General features: G+C 30.3%; 1 protein-coding gene and 2 long non-coding RNA genes across 3 annotated transcripts; all 3 read left to right on the forward strand.

The window, feature by feature from the left end:
* The first annotated feature begins 2,821 nt into the window (after positions 1-2,821).
* On the forward strand, positions 2,822-5,470 carry LOC130646242 (uncharacterized). The gene is made up of 2 exons (XR_008982767.1): positions 2,822-3,505; positions 5,123-5,470. It is a non-coding gene; the product is annotated as an uncharacterized LOC130646242 (long non-coding RNA).
* Positions 5,471-6,164: 694 nt separating this feature from the next.
* Positions 6,165-15,206, forward strand: LOC130646159 (uncharacterized). The gene is made up of 22 exons (XM_057452299.1): positions 6,165-6,179; positions 6,345-6,365; positions 6,620-6,677; positions 6,949-7,973; positions 8,047-8,109; positions 8,162-8,220; positions 8,419-8,440; positions 8,880-8,900; positions 9,726-9,770; positions 9,840-9,896; positions 10,018-10,122; positions 10,282-10,729; positions 11,433-12,608; positions 13,035-13,097; positions 13,328-13,390; positions 13,476-13,562; positions 13,659-13,691; positions 14,056-14,093; positions 14,282-14,326; positions 14,677-14,709; positions 14,811-14,909; positions 15,061-15,206. Exons 1-20 carry the CDS (start codon positions 6,165-6,167, stop codon positions 14,698-14,700), a joined length of 3,468 nt encoding a protein of 1,155 aa, XP_057308282.1. The 3' UTR covers positions 14,701-14,709; positions 14,811-14,909; positions 15,061-15,206.
* Positions 15,207-16,382: 1,176 nt separating this feature from the next.
* LOC130646243 (uncharacterized) lies at positions 16,383-17,068 on the forward strand. Its single transcript, XR_008982768.1, has 2 exons — positions 16,383-16,666; positions 16,868-17,068. It is a non-coding gene; the product is annotated as an uncharacterized LOC130646243 (long non-coding RNA).
* Positions 17,069-18,434: the final 1,366 nt, after the last annotated feature.

An 18,434-nucleotide genomic window follows, 5' to 3' on the forward strand; every position in this document is an offset into this window, starting at 1 on the left:
TTGATTATGGTAATAGGTTTTCATGTGAAACAGAACAATATATTATGGTCCATGTTTAGCATATTTAAATCTTTGTTACTAGGTAAATTGACAATAAATAAAAGTTTGCATCAATGTCAAAAGTAAGTTTTTTTTCTTGTAGAAAAAAGTACTTGATCCTACTATGGGCTAAATTTCACCATGCAAATGATGGTGGTGAAGAATTCAATAGAATAATTATTCGATTATAATTAATAAATTATAAGTAATACTTAACAGGCTTAATATAAACGTACTATATTTTGACTTGTATTTGGCATAAAATCGCTTTGTCTTTATACTACCATATATTTACATATATATATTATATATTTAACGTGGCCATATTTCTTTTTAAAGTGATGAGAAAACGTCTCTATGAAGCTTGAAAGTTGTATTTCTTTTTAAAATGACGAGAAAATGTCTCTACAAAGCTTTAACGTGGCCATATTCCTTTTTTTAAGTGACAAGAAAACATTTTGTATCATGTTATAAAAAAGTTTGTATGGACTTCGTTTGTACTTTTTACTTTAAACAAAGCACTTAATATTGTTTTTGTTTAGCATAACGAAGTATATAATGTACTTTGTTTCGTTTGTTTTATGACACAAAAAAACATACAAACATTTTAAGACAAAACAAAAGAGGTAGCAATGATTTTTTGTGTGAAGGTAATTTTACAAAAACACACATTTAATACCCACAATGATTTAACTTTTCTAATATGTCAGGCCCTTTTTTGAATAAAACTATGCCAGAGCCAGAAAAAGCACCCGCTAAAAAATTACCAGTGCAATGTGAATATTTGCCAGTGTGAATCACACTTAACTATTTTTTTTTACCACAACGTTTCGTTATTTAAGATGTATAGAAATGATTTTGCAGACTGCCTCATATTAGGTGCGCGATCGCGCGCATGCACCTTGGCACGGTCCTAAAATGTGTTAGACAAGTGAATAATAACTCGCCTAAAATAGGAACTCATTCCTTATGTGCCTGAACAATCAAGCTCCTAAATAAAACTGTAGCGAGTAATATTATTCAAAGAAATCACATGGAAATAAAAACGCAAAAAATGGAGCGCTTCTTTGTAGACTGCGTAATTCTTCAATTACGCAGTCTACAAAGGAGGTAATGAATAAAAGATATTTATGTAGAAATGAGACATGAGATCCTAAAACTTGTGTACATTTAAGCGGTACTGTATATGTTATTACAATAATAAAACATTATTTTAAGGTGGCAGTAATCCTTTTAAAAATCGGATTTTTTTACATAATTGGTTACGTAAGGTTATTTTCAGACTATATATATCCAATTTTTTCTGTTATAACACACTTGTCACGATTTTATGGCTATAATACTATTATCTTTCACCAAAAATATTTAGCCTTAAAAATTCCTCTTTAAAATAAAATTCATGAATAATTAATTAGTTTTGCCGAGTATAGTTTAAGTCTACCTGGTTGCGAAATTGTACAGAAAGAAATGATGTAATTATTAAAGAGAAACGTTAATAACAACAAAGATGGCGCATTATGTAGAAATTTAAGATGATCTTCATTATGCTACATTGCACAAGCTGTAACTTTCAATAGCATTTTCGTTTTACTTTAAAATTTATAGACATGCTTGGTGAATCATGCAGCCATGATACGGTGTGCGGAAATCTTTTTATTCAGGATATTTTTCTTTTAACAGCGTTTGATGCACCAGGGGATGCTAACAAAAAATCTTTTGAAAAAAGATTAAAGGCTATTGTTAAAAAAATAAGAATGAACAAAAAAAATCTGCACACTGTTTTAACAGGGTTAACCCGAGGTTCATTTAAAAACAGAAGCTGATGAAAAATAACAAGATTGTAAAAAGTTTTTCTTGTTTTTGATAATTTTTAAAAAGAAATTTCTGCTGACTCAGCAATTTTAGTGTTAAGTTAAAATCATTTTCTTATGTATTAAGACCTATATTTCTAGGAAATAGTAAAATAAAATGGTATAAATAAAACACTGAGTAAATAATTCAGCTATTTGGACAGCTAAAAAACGGTTACTGCCACCTCAAGGGTTACCTCCCGCAAAAAATTAAGTTAAGCTCATATGAAAGATCTTTGAAAGTTCTCTAGAAATCCTTTTATTTTTTTGAAAAATCTTTATCCGTTTCTGAGATATTTGTCTTAAAAGTTGTGCTAATTATGCAAAATTATGATGCCATGAGTATGAATTGAGCATAATTATGATAACTAAATGTTAAAATTTATGTAAAAATGTTCAAAACGCGTCAAAGTGAATGGCTAGGAAACATTTTTAACTCTCTATGGCTTGTCATCATGCATAATTAGTAAATCTTCTTAGTCCAAATTCTAAAGAACCAATCAAGAATTTTTAAAAAAATATTCAAATTCCTAGACAGCCTTTCAAGTACTTGTATATGCAGTTACCTTTATTTTTCGCGGGAGGTAACCTTTAAAAAATTTTAGGTAACATAAAAATTATTCAAATTTTTGTGAAATTTAAATTTAATTTAGTAAAATTATTTTTTACTATATGAAAGGAATTTTATTTGTGATTCTTTAAAGTACATCTACGTTTCTTGAAAAAAATAAAAAAGTGACCTGGCTGCCAAAGGGTGAAATTCTACTTTTCATTTACTTCAATTTTTATTTGTTCATTTTTGTATTTATTTTTAGAGACGGCAGAATAAGCGTGAGACAGACCCACGTTCTATTTCAAAGTATTATTGCAAACAAAAAGCAGATCAAAGTGGTTTCCAGAAATTATTCATCAATGACAACATAGGTATACGTCTATTATGCTTCCAAATAGGGTGTGAACTGTTTTACATTATTATGATACAACTTTTTTTATAAGGTTTTGGAGTGTTTGCTACAAAAACATTTCAACATGGTGAATTTCTTCTTGAGTATGCTGGAAATTGTATTAGTAAAGTTGAGGGTGAAAAATTGCAATCTACATATCCTGATGAAGCTGGTTCCTTTTTTTTTTTTTATAATAACAGTTGGTAAGCAAATTGTACATATATGTTGTGATTATTTTAATATCCACAGCAGTTACTTGCGTAAAGATTGTTGGAAAGAAACTTTATTTACGAATTTTGTAAAGAGCACAGGATAATTTTTGCAAATAAATGCCGGCAAAAAATATTTTCTTTTGAGAAAAATGGAAAATTTGATTTTCATAAAATATTCCGGAAAATTGTCACAAAAGTCAGTTGTGAAATTTGAAAAGTACTCTAGGTAATATACTGCAATTTTAAGATTATTTATAATAGCATTGATGCAACTGAGAACACACAGTTTGGGAAATACGTTAATGACAGCAAAAATGCCAAAAACTGTTGCATGAAACCGATATATGATGATAATGGGCATTTGCATCTTTGCCTGTTTGTTTTGTGTGACAAAGTCATATCTATTGGAGAAGAGTTGAGATATTCGTATGGAGATATGAAAGAACTTTTTTGGAGAAAAGTGAGTATCTTTGTCACTTTTTTGTTATTTCTTTTTAGTTAGATTTTATAGTTGTGATGAATCAGGCTTCTCATTTTAAAAATAGGTGCTTATGTGATCAATCACATACGCCAGTTCACCAAGTTACGCGATGCAATTGTCCTCTAAAAAGGCATTCCTGGAATGCCTTTTAAAGGACATCAACTTCCATTAAGGATACGGTAACCCCCTTAGACACATTCTCAGTATATTTAAAATATCTTCTCTGCTTGCTTTATTAACTGTAACAAATATATATATATATATATATATATATATTCTGAAAGCCAAATAAATTATCTCTAGAATGATGATAAAATATTTCCATAAAAAAATCCAAGAAGGAGAAAAAAAATTATTTACAAAAATTCACCTTTCTAGTATATTTTACCAAACACTCCCTTCAGTAAAATTTTTGTTCCTTGAAAAACATATGGTTGCAAAGATCTTATTCAGCTCTAAATAACTTTGCTTTTTTTACTCAAAACAAAACGTGGTTCAAAAAATATAGCATATTTTGTTTTACAACAGCTGTTTTATGACTGATTTATCAATTTTTAAGTATATGATGGATCAATAGCTCGATATTTTCTCACTTTTGCGCTAAAAAAAGCAAAGTTTTGTAGCCAAATAAATTGTCGCAACAAACTTATTTTCGTAGAATTTCGACAAAATAGAGGGGAGTGTTCAACAAAACTATGTACTGTTACGTTGGAAAATTTTATTTCGAGAAAATGCAATTCAAAAATTTTGCACTGCAAAAATCATGCTAAAGGAATGTTATGTTTGTGAATAATTAATAAGTCATGAATATTTTATTAAACACAGAGGTAAAGTGTTTTTGCAGAACCCCTAGTTATTACCCTAGTTACCCCTTAGTTATCATACAGGTTAAATATATTAGAGGAATTTTAAATTTTGAGCACACACAGATTTTTTCTCATTTTGTAACTTTTAGGCGACTTCAACTTCATTAGTTGTTCTACAGGCTCGACAGACTCTAATTTTCACGAAAACAAAAAAATAATATCGGCTAAAACGTTTTGTAACAGAAAATCTGTTACATATTCGTTTTTAGCGAAGAATTTTATTATTTCTGCAAGAAGAATGCAGTTATTTACATAATTTGATAGTTAAATTTCTTTAGAAATTGACAATGTCTTATAAACATGTGTGACAATTTAAGCGATTTTAAAACAATTTGAACCGAAACGAATTTAACGTAGATGAAACGAATTAATTCTTATTTTTGTGAAAAACTAATGGGAAATGAATACAAAATGATTTGGAAATGATTACGAAATGAATTTCAAATCAACCAAGCGAGTTGAAACGGTTACAAACGATTTTTTTGATTTTTTTTTTTTTTTAACCGCCGTTGTTAGTGTGTATTTCTTTATTTTTGTTGTTGTTCCAACCATACATTCTCAACAAAATTATTTTTATTTTGCCAACCGACCGTAAGTTACTATCGATTTCTCCCGTAGAACATTGGAGTCGCCTTAACAATAATTATTTTTGATTCTTTTTTGAAAAATATCAGAAAAATATTCGAAATTTTTTTTTGAGAACTTCAACCGTTACTTCTATTATGTTTAGAACAAGGAGACTGCTTCACCATATTTTGCAAGTATTGATGTTGTTACCAAGCAGGGAGTAAGTTTTTTTGTAATATATACATTTTTCTTTTTTTCACTAGAGTAACTGCTATTTTTCTTTTCTTTCTTTTCAGTTTGTTTTATGCGATCCTGGGAATGTAATTGTGAGTATCCAATCATAGATTTTGAACTTTTTGTTCAAAAAATTCTTGTGTTTATAATAAAACCTTTTTTGTGATTTTAGAATAACCAAAAAAAGAAAATTTATTCTGAACATGTAAGCCATCTACATTTTTAAGGCAAAATGTTTTTGTATCAATATTGTAATCTTTCATGATGTCCACGTTTTGGTTCCTGTTATTAGCCATACTAAAAAGTTAATTTTGAAGAAAAGCTTTCACGATATTAGCTCTAATTACTGTACAAGTCATTTTGGAATAATTTTAAGTTATAATCAGTTATATATCCACAATTTTCATTTTCTCTTTTTCATTTAAATATTTTATGTTGTGTAGTTTTTAAGATTGGAATTTTGATATGTGTCAAAATGACTTAATTTTATCCAATTTTTGAAAATGATTTGTTTCACCAATATGTTATCGATTTCAATTTTTTGTATTTAATAACAAGAGTTAAACTGTAGCACAATATTTATGTTTTTACCATACAACAAAAAATATGTTGCTAATGAAGCAATCTTTTGCTCCTCCATATAGACGAAACATGCACAAAGATAATTTTTGAGAATCACTCCCATAAATAAAACAAAATTATTTCTACTGTACAGTAATTTTTTGCTAATATTGCACTTAGGATGATGAATTCATTTCTGGTAGTGCAACAACAGAGGAAGATGTCAAGGAATGTCTGGACAAGGTAAGATATATACTTTAATTATGTTGTTTTTAACGTTACATGTATCTTAAAAATATTGAATTATTTTTATTAGATTCATGATTGCATTCTTCAAACAGAAGTGATAGGTTTGTAATGTGTGAAAATTTCTCAATTACGTAACACCCTTTCCCATGCTATCTCTAAAAATGTGTTTGTTTCGGGTAAAATGGCTGGGTGAAATATTATAAGTACAAAAAGTTTATGAATTATTTATAAATACACATTGTATGCCAAATCCATATAATTTGAAATAATCAGTGTAAATATTTTAATTGACACTCTTTATCTAATTAAATTCTGATTTGGTTTGTTTGTTATGTTATTAGGTTTATAGGTTGATTTATTGGGTTTGTGTATTTTCACGTGTCATGCAGATTTTCACATGCTTTACGCAGAATGTCAAAAATATGACAATATGATACTGATTATTTTTTATGTAAAAAATATTATCGCCTACCTAGCTGTTAAGATATTTTAATGTGTCGGTTACAGAAAACAGACATATTTTTATGGATGGTCTCACTTTAAGTGCCTAATTCCAGTAATTATAACATTATTTTCCTAATTTGCTTACACTTATCTATTTTATGCTGTACTATAGGTTCTGGATTCTGTAGATACTGTTTTGACTGATTTAATTCAAATAGAACTTATGCAGGGTAAATTTATTTAGGAGGGTCCATCTGGAAAATTAATCTCATTCTTCTTTGGGATGATATGAAAAAGGTTAAACAAAGATATTACAACTTGGTTAAAAAAGGAAAATCCAGAGGCAATATTGAATTGTAACTAAATAGTTTAGAACCAGGAACTGAACAATATATAAGTTTCTGAATAATTTGAGTAGCATACACCCTGAACTGCAATAGATATGTATTATACACATGTTATTTACTTTTGAATACTCCTTACCTGATCTATTTGTTTTAGATTATGGGGAAAATGACGAAGAAAAATGTGATCAAGTAGTTGTTCGAAAAAAAGACGGGAGTATTGAACTAAAATCTGACACCTGTGTAAAAGATAAAGATGATGTGAATGCAAAGTTTATTGATGTTGTTGATGTATATGAACCCAAGAATAACGATCCTGCTCGTTTATATAGTAAAAACATAGGCAAAGGAAAAGATTCAGTTGCTATCAATGGTCAGAATGTTGATTTGTGTGAAAAATTAGAGGAGGAAGTAGAGGAAAATATTAAATGCAAAGGTTTTAATGGTGGTTATCAGACAAATAGTGCTACTGTTTACATGCAATTAGAAAATATGGGAGGGCAGAAATATTGTGTTCATAAACTCCAACTTAAAGAAAATGTTGAAAACACATCTATCATACAGGATATGGAAATAGTTGGTGAAAATAAAGAACAAGTTGCTGCTGAAATCATTACAGATATTGTCAGTGTTATAGATAGAAGTGTCACTAATGACAAGGTTCTTGATTTTGTTGATGTATGTGAACCCAAGGGCAATAATTCTGATAGTTTACACAATCAAAGTGTAGGTGAAGGCAAAGATGCAGTTTTGGTCAATCGTGTTGCTGGTAGTGTGAGTTATAAGGTGGATAATCCTACTGTTTATACACAAGTAGAATCAAACGAAGGGGACAGATATTGTGGTGATGAACCTCTACATGGACAGAATGTTGAGGAAACGAATATTGCTGGTATACAGGATATGAAAATAGGTTGTGAAAATAAAGAACAAGTTGCTGAGATCATTGCAGATGTTGTCAGTGTCCAAGGTCGAAATTACAAGAGTGCAGATGTGGTTGCATCAGGTGTAAATACGTACAAGAACAGTACTTACCAATCAAAAAAAAAGATTCAGGAAAATATTGGCAGTGGTGTAAATAAAAAGAATGTCATTGGTGGAGATAAATTTGCGGACTACTACAAGGACATAGATTTTGCCAAGCTGGATTGTAGTGACGATGATGTGAAAATTACTTATCCGGTATGTATGCAATTCATGATTCCGTTTAAAGTATAATTTTTAATTGTATTGATGATAAATATTTATGTTTCAGGAAATTGAAATTGTCCCTGATTTCAGCAGTTCTGACAGTGAAACAGTAAGTATTGAAGTTCCAGTAATTCCACTAATAATACTTAAAAATTTTAAACTTACTATTCATTTTTTAGTGTTCCACTTTGAATGGTAGTAATGAAGAAACAACTTTTCCATTAAAAATTAATTTTAGGTAATTATTGTTTTCAATTAATACAAAAAGTGATAAAATATTACAAACGAAACTATCAAAAATTGGTGTTTTTATGGTGTCATTCACATGAGATTTGCTGTAAACGACGTAAACAATGCTTTTTTAGTCGAAATTAAAGTAACTTATTTAGTTCTTTAAAGATAATTTTGTTGTAATATTTCTATGTTTATTTTTTAGAAATGACAAAACTGAAACACTGGTATGTTAGAATTCTCCCATATACATTTTTGTTATAATGAAGAAGAACTATTTTGTTCATCACTAACATACTGCCAGGCAGCGAGTGGGATTCGAACTCCGGACCCTAGAGTTGGGAGCCAAAGACAAAACCACTACACCACACTACGGCAATATGTTAGATAGTTTATCTGGATGGTGCATATACATAGGTGAATCTTTATTGCGATATAATAAAGATTCACCTATGTACATTTTTGTTTTTGAAGATTTTAAATTGTGAGGAGGAGATATAGATAGCACCTGATTTAATATAAGAAATGCTTAGACTATTACCGTTATAATTATGCTATAAAGACATTGCACATTTTTTTTTATTGAAATACAGTGTAGTTGAAGTCCACTAGAAAGTTGTACGGTATGATAATTATAGTAATAAATTGATGCTATTTTATTTTTAGACAAAAGTATTGGAGAAGTTCGTATGTATTCCATCATTACTCATATATTTTTTACATTGCAGCATTTCTAATTTTAATTCAATACAAATGCCGGTATATTTTCAGCAAATGTTAGTTCAGGTTAATAAAATTTTCATGTTTTTTTTTGCTGCTAAAATATACTGTCATCGATTTACCTAAATGTTGAAAATTATGAATTGTTGAAGTGAAAAAATGAAAAATTAACTTCATGGTAAAATTACCTGACAGTTAATTTTGGTTTACAAAGGTTACATTGTGATGCACTGGTTACAATTAGAGAAAATTATAGGAAATTCTTCATTTATTCAGAAAATCATTAAATTTAAAAGATTAGATTTTATAAAACCAAATCTTTTTCTTGTGCTTAGTAACTTTTCCATTTAACGCCAATTGAATGGTTTATTGGTTGAAAACTTATTTTTGTAGAACTTTTGTTGAAAATCATGAAATATTGGCATTTTGTGAGAATTTAATTTCTCGTATTTGACCCAAACTTGCTTAATTTGCCTTGTGCATTGAAGGCATGTAATTTCAATTTTTTTGTTTTTATTTTTTTTAAAAATTTATTTTAAAAGTACTTGTTTTGTCAGTTGTCTGATGTTATGACTTGGTAATAAAGCATGCACCACCAAATGATTACTTAATTAAAGCAATATGTAGTGTAGTTCCAGCATTCATGCCAAAGTAAGAAGAATGTTAATTCTGGGAGTCCAATTTTCTCATCTCCTGCATTTATAAGGTCAAAGTCCAAAATCAATTCCATTAGGTCCCACGGTCAATAGTATTAATTAAATACACCTAATAGTTACTCTTTATTAATGTTAGATGAAAGTTGATCTTGAAGAAATAGAAACTCTAGCATCGACAAAGGTATTGTATGTTTGTAATAACTTTTCATACATCCTTGCATAGCTTTTTTTATCTCTGGAAATTTTGCAGGTGTGTCAAGTTGCTGAACATACGCAGACCATTAGGGAAGTCAGCTGTTGTGAACAAGTGAGTTTTGTGATGATGCTTATTTAATTTACAATGATTTGTTCAGCCCTTTTGAACTACCAACAAGTTGCTTCCTAATTTATTATTTTTAATTATCAATAGTATTATTTAACACAAACAGGTTTCAGTGAAAAATGATTCTGGTTTGGAGATTGATGAGGATTTAGACATTGTGAATACTGATAGTGAACAGGAAACAATTGAAGCCGAGTCTAAAAAACTGCAGGTACTATTATCGATGCATTTTAAGATTGTGTAAACTTATATACTACTGACTGATTAATACTTTTCAATGCTATTTTATTTAAATTTAGGATTATTGATGCAAGGGTTTATGTTTTGTGTTATGTAGCAATTCTAGAATCATCTTATCTTTTTATTTCAGAAAAAAAGTCCTTACAAAAAACCGTATAGAATGTGCATTTATTGTTCTATAATGTCTTCAAAATTGAGCAGACACATTAAAAAATGTCATAAGGAAAATGAGAGAGTGAAAAATGCACTAAAGATGACTAAGGTGAAGCAAATTGAGGAATGGAAAAAAATTAAAAGGGAAGGAATTTTAATGTACAACAAGTTGCAAGCTACCACAGAAAATCCTATTTTCCAAGAAGAACGTCAAAGAAAGAAATACTTGGAATTGCAACGTTGTAATTTATGCTCTGCTTTTATCTCTAAGCGTTTCTTTGCCAGCCACAAAAGAACGTGCATGAGAAGACAAGATGCTGTCCCAACAGGCTTGCCATTGTCACTGGACTTCCTTCCAATGTCACTCCAAATGTCGGATCAATTCAAGGAAGTCATTTTGGCCAAGCTTAGAGATGATCCCGTAGGTAAGTTATCATTTTTATATTTACGTTACGAGCTTTTTTCCATACTTTGTTCATAGTTTAGCAATTGATTTGTAGGACAGCTTTATGGTGATAACATCCCTGTTCTTTACATTTGTTACCAATTCATGAAATTTTCATTGTTCTTTATTAAATTATTACGAATAACTACAGTAATCAAAAATAATAAAAAATTGCAAAAGAAACTTCTGGGATTTAAGGAGTTAAAAAATACTTGTACTATTCATTAAAAGTCCTTATGTATTTCATAGAAATCCTTAATTCATTCAAATAATTATTTAATAAACATAATCATGTTACATCCTAGATATGATCAAGTGTAACATTTTTTTGTTGTTTTTTATGAGCAAAATAGTAAAAAAAGTGTTCAATTAAAGTTGTAGTTTAATTTAAAAAAAATATATGAATTGATCTTTTAGATTATTGACCTAATTCATAAAATTATGTTTTTAAAAGGTTTTGGGTTTATTTCGTTAAAATAAATACTCACAAATGTTTGACAGAAAAAAAAAATGTAGGTTTATTTAATTTGTATTCACGCCCCCAAAGGTTTAAGAACATCTATTTCAATGTACAACCTTCCACTGTACATCAAAATTGATGCAAATAATGTTTTTTTCAATTTTCTAAACCTTTAAACACAAAATGAATATTTGCAAATTTAATTTGCCTTGTTTAATAATAGGAAATATATGTCGCAAAGATGAAATGATATTACGAATTGGAATGAAGTTGTTTGCAAAGCTTGTAGTCAAAAAAGAAAAAGCAGCCACCGTGAATAAATCTGTTAGGGGTCATATGCGAGTGTTAGGTAGCCTGTACCAATCTTTTAAGAGGATGAATGGCGTTTGTCATGATCATGGTAATTTGTTAGATATGTTTGTGCGAAAGAATTTTACGTGTTTTACTGATGCCATTGACGCTGTTACTTTGAATGTTGATCGTAGTCTTAAGCCAGGACTACGCCAGAATGTTTTTTACATCATCAACAAAAGTGTAAAAATATTGTATGCTCATCAATATATGTTAGCTAACGAAGAGGAGGCCAGTGAAATTGAAAAATTTATGGTATGCTATAAAGCCAACGAGGATTGCATGGTTTCCTCTGCACGATACGAGCTTGAAAAAAAAAGGCTAGTTAAAATAAGAAAACCATGTCAGTTGCCTTTGGAAAGCAACATTGAGAAAATACATCAACATATTCTCAAGAGAATGGGTGAACTACTGTGTGTTTTTGAGTTATGGACTGCTCACTCTTTTGTTGAACTGAGGAACTTAGTACTCACACGACTAACATTATTGAATGGGCGCCGTGGTGGGGAAACAAGTCGCCTCCTAGTAAAAGATTGGTTAGAAGCAGAAAGCGATAATTGGATTGATCAACAACGTCTTCAGAGTTTGAATGAAGCTGACAAACTATTAGTGAGTTCACTAAAAATAACCTACATGACGGGTAAAGGAAATCATCATTTGGTGTCTGTTTTATTTCCAAACGACACTACTTCTGCTATGAAAAGGTTAGTTGATCCAAAATTTAGATGCAAGGCTGGTATCGACAAAAATAATGATTTTGTGTTTGCCAGCACACAGCTGTCATCTTTAAATGTGTCTGGCTGGCATGCATTGAAAGAAGTCTGTAAGAAACTAGAACTTACCAATGTGGAAATTATAAATGCAACCACTAATAGACACCGCGTCAGCACTTTATATGCTGCGTTGGACCTGCCACAACAGGAAAGACAACTGTTCTACGCCCATATGGGTCATTCTGAAAGCATGAATAAAGATATTTATCAAGACCCATTAGCTTTAATGGGAGTCACAAAGATTGGAAAACAATTAATAAATCTCCATGCAAGCGGTATGTATTTATTTGTTAGGGAGGAGCCTTTCTGTATGGAATAAAATTGTGGAAGTGGCACGCATTCTAGGTAACAACTTTATCATAGATCATGAGTGGTAAATTTAATTTTTTTCTTGTTTATTGAGATTTAGGAAACCAGGATATAATGGAAGACTTGCCGGGTTATGTTTTAGTAAACCTTTTTTTATAAATTTTTGTCGTTTTAACCACTGTTTTTCATTTATTTGTTTAATTTTTTCTTATAATGTATTTAACAAATGTTCAAATCAGCTAATGTTATTTCACGATTATTATGATCGAAATAATACGTGTTCCAAATTTGATTTCATTAAAAAATTATTAAAAGATTGCAGATGAGCAAAATGTAGAATGACTTTTCATGATTAGCAAGTCTTTCAGTGTTTATAACTTGATTGTTTATAGATAACGGTCATATTGAAGAAACTGATAAAAGTTTAAAAACATTTAAAGACAAAACTCATACAGGTATGTTTGCTTTTTCTAATGTTGTCTGGTGCAAATAGAGAAAATTTCTGTTAGTTACAAAACTCGTTATTTTGTTCTTTTTATTAGTCATTGTTTTTGATGAAATTTTTTCAAATCAATGTGTGATCCAAAACCTAAAGATCTTCCCCATCATTGTTTTATATTGTTTGGAAAATTACCTTGAAGCTGCTCAATGGACTACATAGCAGACTAATACTTTCTTTCTTTAGAAGACAAGAAATTGGCAACTAACTATGCAGTGACAAGTACTCCCGTAAGAACATCAGCTAAAGGTTAATACTTCACTGTAGTTTATTGATTCAATCTTTTGGGCCTCAGTGACTTGCAAAGTGTTTGTTTTTTTTGGTTTTTATTCAGCGACAAAGACAAAAAGATCAGTGGGGAAAAGAGTGATGATGCTGTCGAACAGTTCATCTGATGAAGAAGCTATTGAATCAAAAAATGGTTAGTTTTAAATTTAATTTAAAACAACGTCTGATTTATAATACCAACCATGACCTTGTTTTAGATATACGATGGTTTTTTTGTTTTTGTTTTTAGTACCAGTTGAAGCTAGGAAGTATCCTTTGCGTGGTGAGTGGTTTGATTTTTGATTTTTTTTGTCAAACAATATTTATTCAACCTGTCCTACTCTGCGTTGTGGGAAATGTTTATTTATAGAACATTGAATTTGAAAACCAGACCTTATTTGTTTTAAATCTCACATAGGTCAATTAAAAATCATATATATAAGTTGTTTTTATAGTACTCTATGCAAAATATATTACTTACCGTTTTTGCGGAAAATTGTTTAGTATCACTAATATTAAACGTAATATTTTTACAAATTACATGTACTTAACTTTTTTTCACTTACTTAAAAGTAATTGCGAGTTCACCGAAATAAAAATGTATTTTTTGTTGACCATTTGATTGTACATTTGACTTTGAATTATAGGCAGATCAAAAAAAGAAAAAAGTACGTTAAAATTACTGGTGAGTATCCTTTCAAGAGTCTTTCTGTTTTAATTAGTTATTTTAGTTTTCTCAATAACACTTAGACAGTTATGAAAATTATTTATATACCGAGAAATATCAACCTGGATTGTTTAAAATTTATGGGATGTACAAGTATTTTTTGCAAAAGATGTATTTCATGTTTATGAATATCCATTTCTATCTAGATGCCCAAATTAGTGATGATTCATGTGATCCTACTTCCTATGAAGGTAAGTGATGTAAAAAATTAAGTTTAAAGAAACCTTTGTAGGTTGCTTCGTGTGCAAATTAGATTTTAAAGAATTTGGCGTCTTCCCCAATCTTAAATTCTCTCAGAAATTCAACTTTCCAATGATCCTGGAGATTAAATATGTTGAAAAATGCTTAGATCTTTCAGGTGTCATTAACTTTACTGATTTTTGAGTTGCCATAGTATAAAAACGCTGCTATATATAAGTTATAAAGGACAATATTTTTTCTGTTAAAGCAATAATAGTTTGAATGGTCGTCTTGCTAACCAGGAGTTATAATTTCCAGGAATTTTCTAGTTTAAAAAAACAACAAGATTTTATTCCAATAGATAAAGAAGAGAATGAGAGATTGAAATGCAAACGTAAGTTGCACACTTTTAGCGCTTCTTCATACGGTTTAGTTAAACCACTTTTTTAGGTTTGATATTAACAAAACTTATCTTATTGTTGCTTTTATACTTAGCTGTCAAATCCAGTGTCAAGTGGACTCCGGAATTAAATAAAGTGTTCTTCGAAAAATTTGGTTGTTACGTGCGTCGCACCAATGATCGACCATTTCCAGGTATCAAATAATTTAGCTTTTGTTCGATGGTTTTTAAGTATAGGTAAATAGATTGTTTTGAACAATCACTTGCAAATGAGGCATAGTTGCTTAAAGCAACTATTTTGTGTCTTTTGTGCGAGTATACTCAATCATTCTTGCATTATTTTAGGTCGACTGGAAATGGAAAATTTTGCAAAAAGTTACTTTGGATCAGCCAATTTTGCCTTCGCTGTGCGAACAAAAATAAACAACGAGCGGAAAAAGTTCGATGACATAAAGAATAAAAGGTTGAAAGAAATTGGACTAACTAGTTAATCATGCAGTTATTTTTGCTTTACTAATTTTTTGTTTGGATATACTGACTTTAGCTAACTTGTGAAGTTGTCGCTTTGAATTACCTAATTTCTAGTCATTTTGGTGTCTATTTACATTCCTGCGTTCTGTACATGTATTACGCACAAATGAGTTAGTGTGGATTTTTTTCCTTTTTTTTTAAGTTATGAATCGATCCATTTATTCTTTGCAATTTATTTGTAATTTTATGTTCAGAAAAAAAAATTAGTCCACATTTTGCTTTCTTTATTTCTCCTTGGTTCAAACCTGTGAAATGACTATGTGTCATCCTATAGGAAATGTTTTGCGCCAATACACTAATAATTACCGTCGGGTAGACCTTTTGTACCTTCTCACGATCACGTTATACGCAAGTGATTTTGCTGTATCACCAATCTTCGGAGTAACAGGTGTCTCAAGTGTAAATCCACTTCCGAACAAACTGGACAGAAATTAATAAATTGATTAAACGTAGATTGGTCAACTTTTACATTATTTGCTCAAAAATATGAAGTGAAAATACATAATAGTTTTAGAAACAGCGAAAAGCTCACATTTAAAACGACTGCTTCAAGAATATTTTTTTCCGACATGAACGGAACAGGTAATTAGGCATGATTGGGTATAAATCATAAGCCATTATTTTCGTTTACCGAAATTTTATGATCCTGCAAGTGGAAAATTGTCTTAGAGTAAAGAGTTGTTATAATGTCTTTTCCGTTTCTTGAGATCGATCAAAGAAGGGTAAACTTCGTTAGTTCGCACAAATATTGACATCTGGTTAGAGTAAACAAACAAAAAACCAATCAAAAATATGCCTCGCCGGTCGTTATACCACAAATAAGGCACTTCTTATTTCCATCATTTTATTAGAGAAGTACTATTTCAGAATTTTTTCTTAACATCTTCTAAAATGACCTAGTTAGCATTTCTAGTCAGTTTATTTTCAGTTCTTCTCAGTTTTAAGAAGATAAAATATAATTTGTATTGTAGCTGTATTGTAGAAAAATAATTTACCAAAGTCAAGGTGAAAACCCTGCATTTTCCTTATCTTAACCAGAAATTTTATGATTTCATTCTTTTAATTTCTTCAGATTCTAAGATTACGGAGTTTAATACCGCGCAGGTCTGCCCACTAGAAAAGCGCTTGTAGTAGGCTGTTCAGTCACGTGACTTTTTGCCGTGTTCGGAAATTCAGCTTAAAACAAGCTCGCACACGGCAACGCGTATTTTGTTATTGCGCGTGATGGCACTTATTTTAAATCGTCGAATTCGGCACCTATTTCGCTTAAGACAGATGGTGTATGGGCAGATAGTGATTGTTAAGTACCTTAAATTTGTTTTTTTGAATGAGACTTGTTTAAACGACCAACAGTGTATTCAGATTTCGACGAGGGAAATGTAAACTTGGCGCAAACAGAGGAAAGTGCATGACGTATCAGGTAGTCTCACTTGAAATTAGTTTATATTAAAAATATACTTTCAATTTCTATTCTTATTCCTAACTTTCCTGCATGACAAATCTGGAGAAAAAGCATTTTTTGTTTATATCGAACCCCCGTCTTAAAGTTCTATGTGACTTGCTGCAGTGCAACAACGAATTTCGACTTTTTATTTATTTTATTTTATTATATAATTTATAGTCTTGGAATGATGGCTATTAATCATGGCTATGTGCTAGATATTCCAGTTAACATTAGACACAGCTACTAAACTAAAGCACCAAAGCTAGCTAGCTACCTAGCTATATATATATTAGCCGAAGTAGTGGACCAGAAGATGGAGTGTGTGATGTTGTGTTTAATTATTCCATACCACTGTGTGGTTAATAGATAAAGGTATATTTTGCTTACTACTAGTGTGATTTGGTTTTTAAACACTTAAAGTATTAGGCTTGGAAATTTGTTGATTCCAGATACCAATTTGTTACCCACTCAGTTCTTGCAAACTGTTTACTGTTTACCATTATTCTTTTTTACAAAAACGTCTCTCTTCCAACTTTCCAGGCCTAAAGTTAGCTAAGAGTCAGAGTAGGTTACTTTATAGCTAGCTTATACTGTTTTAAAAAGCAAGATTTAGATAATAATTGAAGAGATAATGATTATATAATGTTATTTTTGTAAATATTCCATTGTTTAGTATGTATAGCTATATCATAATTGCTGACGTAAACTAGAAAGGCAGATAATACACAGTCTAGGTAGGAATGGTATTTTAAAAATAATATGCATTGGTGGAAAGTTTTGCAGCTTATGTTAGACAATAAAATTATTAGTGCAGTTTCGCTTGATATATTTTCAGCTTTAAAAATGAGTATTAAAAATAAACAAGTTTATGATCTTTTTTCTTCATTGAATAAAAAAAGCATTAAAGAAGTAAGTGATGGATTTGTTTTACTTGGTGTTGAAATAACATGTCCAGAAAAAGCGTTATATACAAAAGTTAAAAGACTAGTAGAGAAAGTAAATGGTCTGAAAAAAAGGAAAGCTAATTCTGCTTTGTTGGAAGCTGAGTTTAGTGTTCCAGTGCAAATTACCCCACATCAGCGATCTATTGATGCGGCTAGTTCTAGAAATGAAGTTTTGTTTAAAGAGAAAATGAAACAATTAAAGGAGGAAAACAAAAGTTTAAAAAGAAAGTGCGAAAATTTTCAAGAATTAGAAATTCAATACAACACACAAGTCGAAGAGGTTAAGAAACTTAGTAACGAGCTATTTGTAGCAATGAAGGATGAAAATAAGTTGACAGCAGAATATCGTCGTATAAAGAACAATTATCTTGAAGTAGAGGAAAAACTTAGAAATGTGGAATTGAAATTTAAAGATAATAGCAAAGCGAGGGCAGATAAATCAAATCTACAATGTCGGATCTTGGCCCTAATAATCCTTTATTTAACTCACAACTGAAATCTTTAAGGGAAAAATTATTACCAAATGTTGTAGAAAACTGGAATTATTTAAGCGAAACACAAAAAACGGACATGACCGATATGGGAAATTTCTTTTGCAAATTACATCTTCTGGCAAATTTTGCCTCAGAGGCAGATAAAGTTCTGCATTCATTTGAGAGAATGGTCCTCTGTGATGACTATGAAACAGTATTTGCCTTCAATAGTGCAAAAGAATCTTCTGCTTCTAGATTAGTGCGTACAGCTTGTAAAGCTTTTCATGTGCGTGGAAGTGACGAATGTGGAGTAGCATCGTATTTTAA

The sequence above is a fragment of the Hydractinia symbiolongicarpus genome, chromosome 5 (assembly GCF_029227915.1).
Source record: "Hydractinia symbiolongicarpus strain clone_291-10 chromosome 5, HSymV2.1, whole genome shotgun sequence".
In the NCBI taxonomy this organism is placed as follows: Eukaryota; Metazoa; Cnidaria; class Hydrozoa; order Anthoathecata; family Hydractiniidae; genus Hydractinia; species Hydractinia symbiolongicarpus.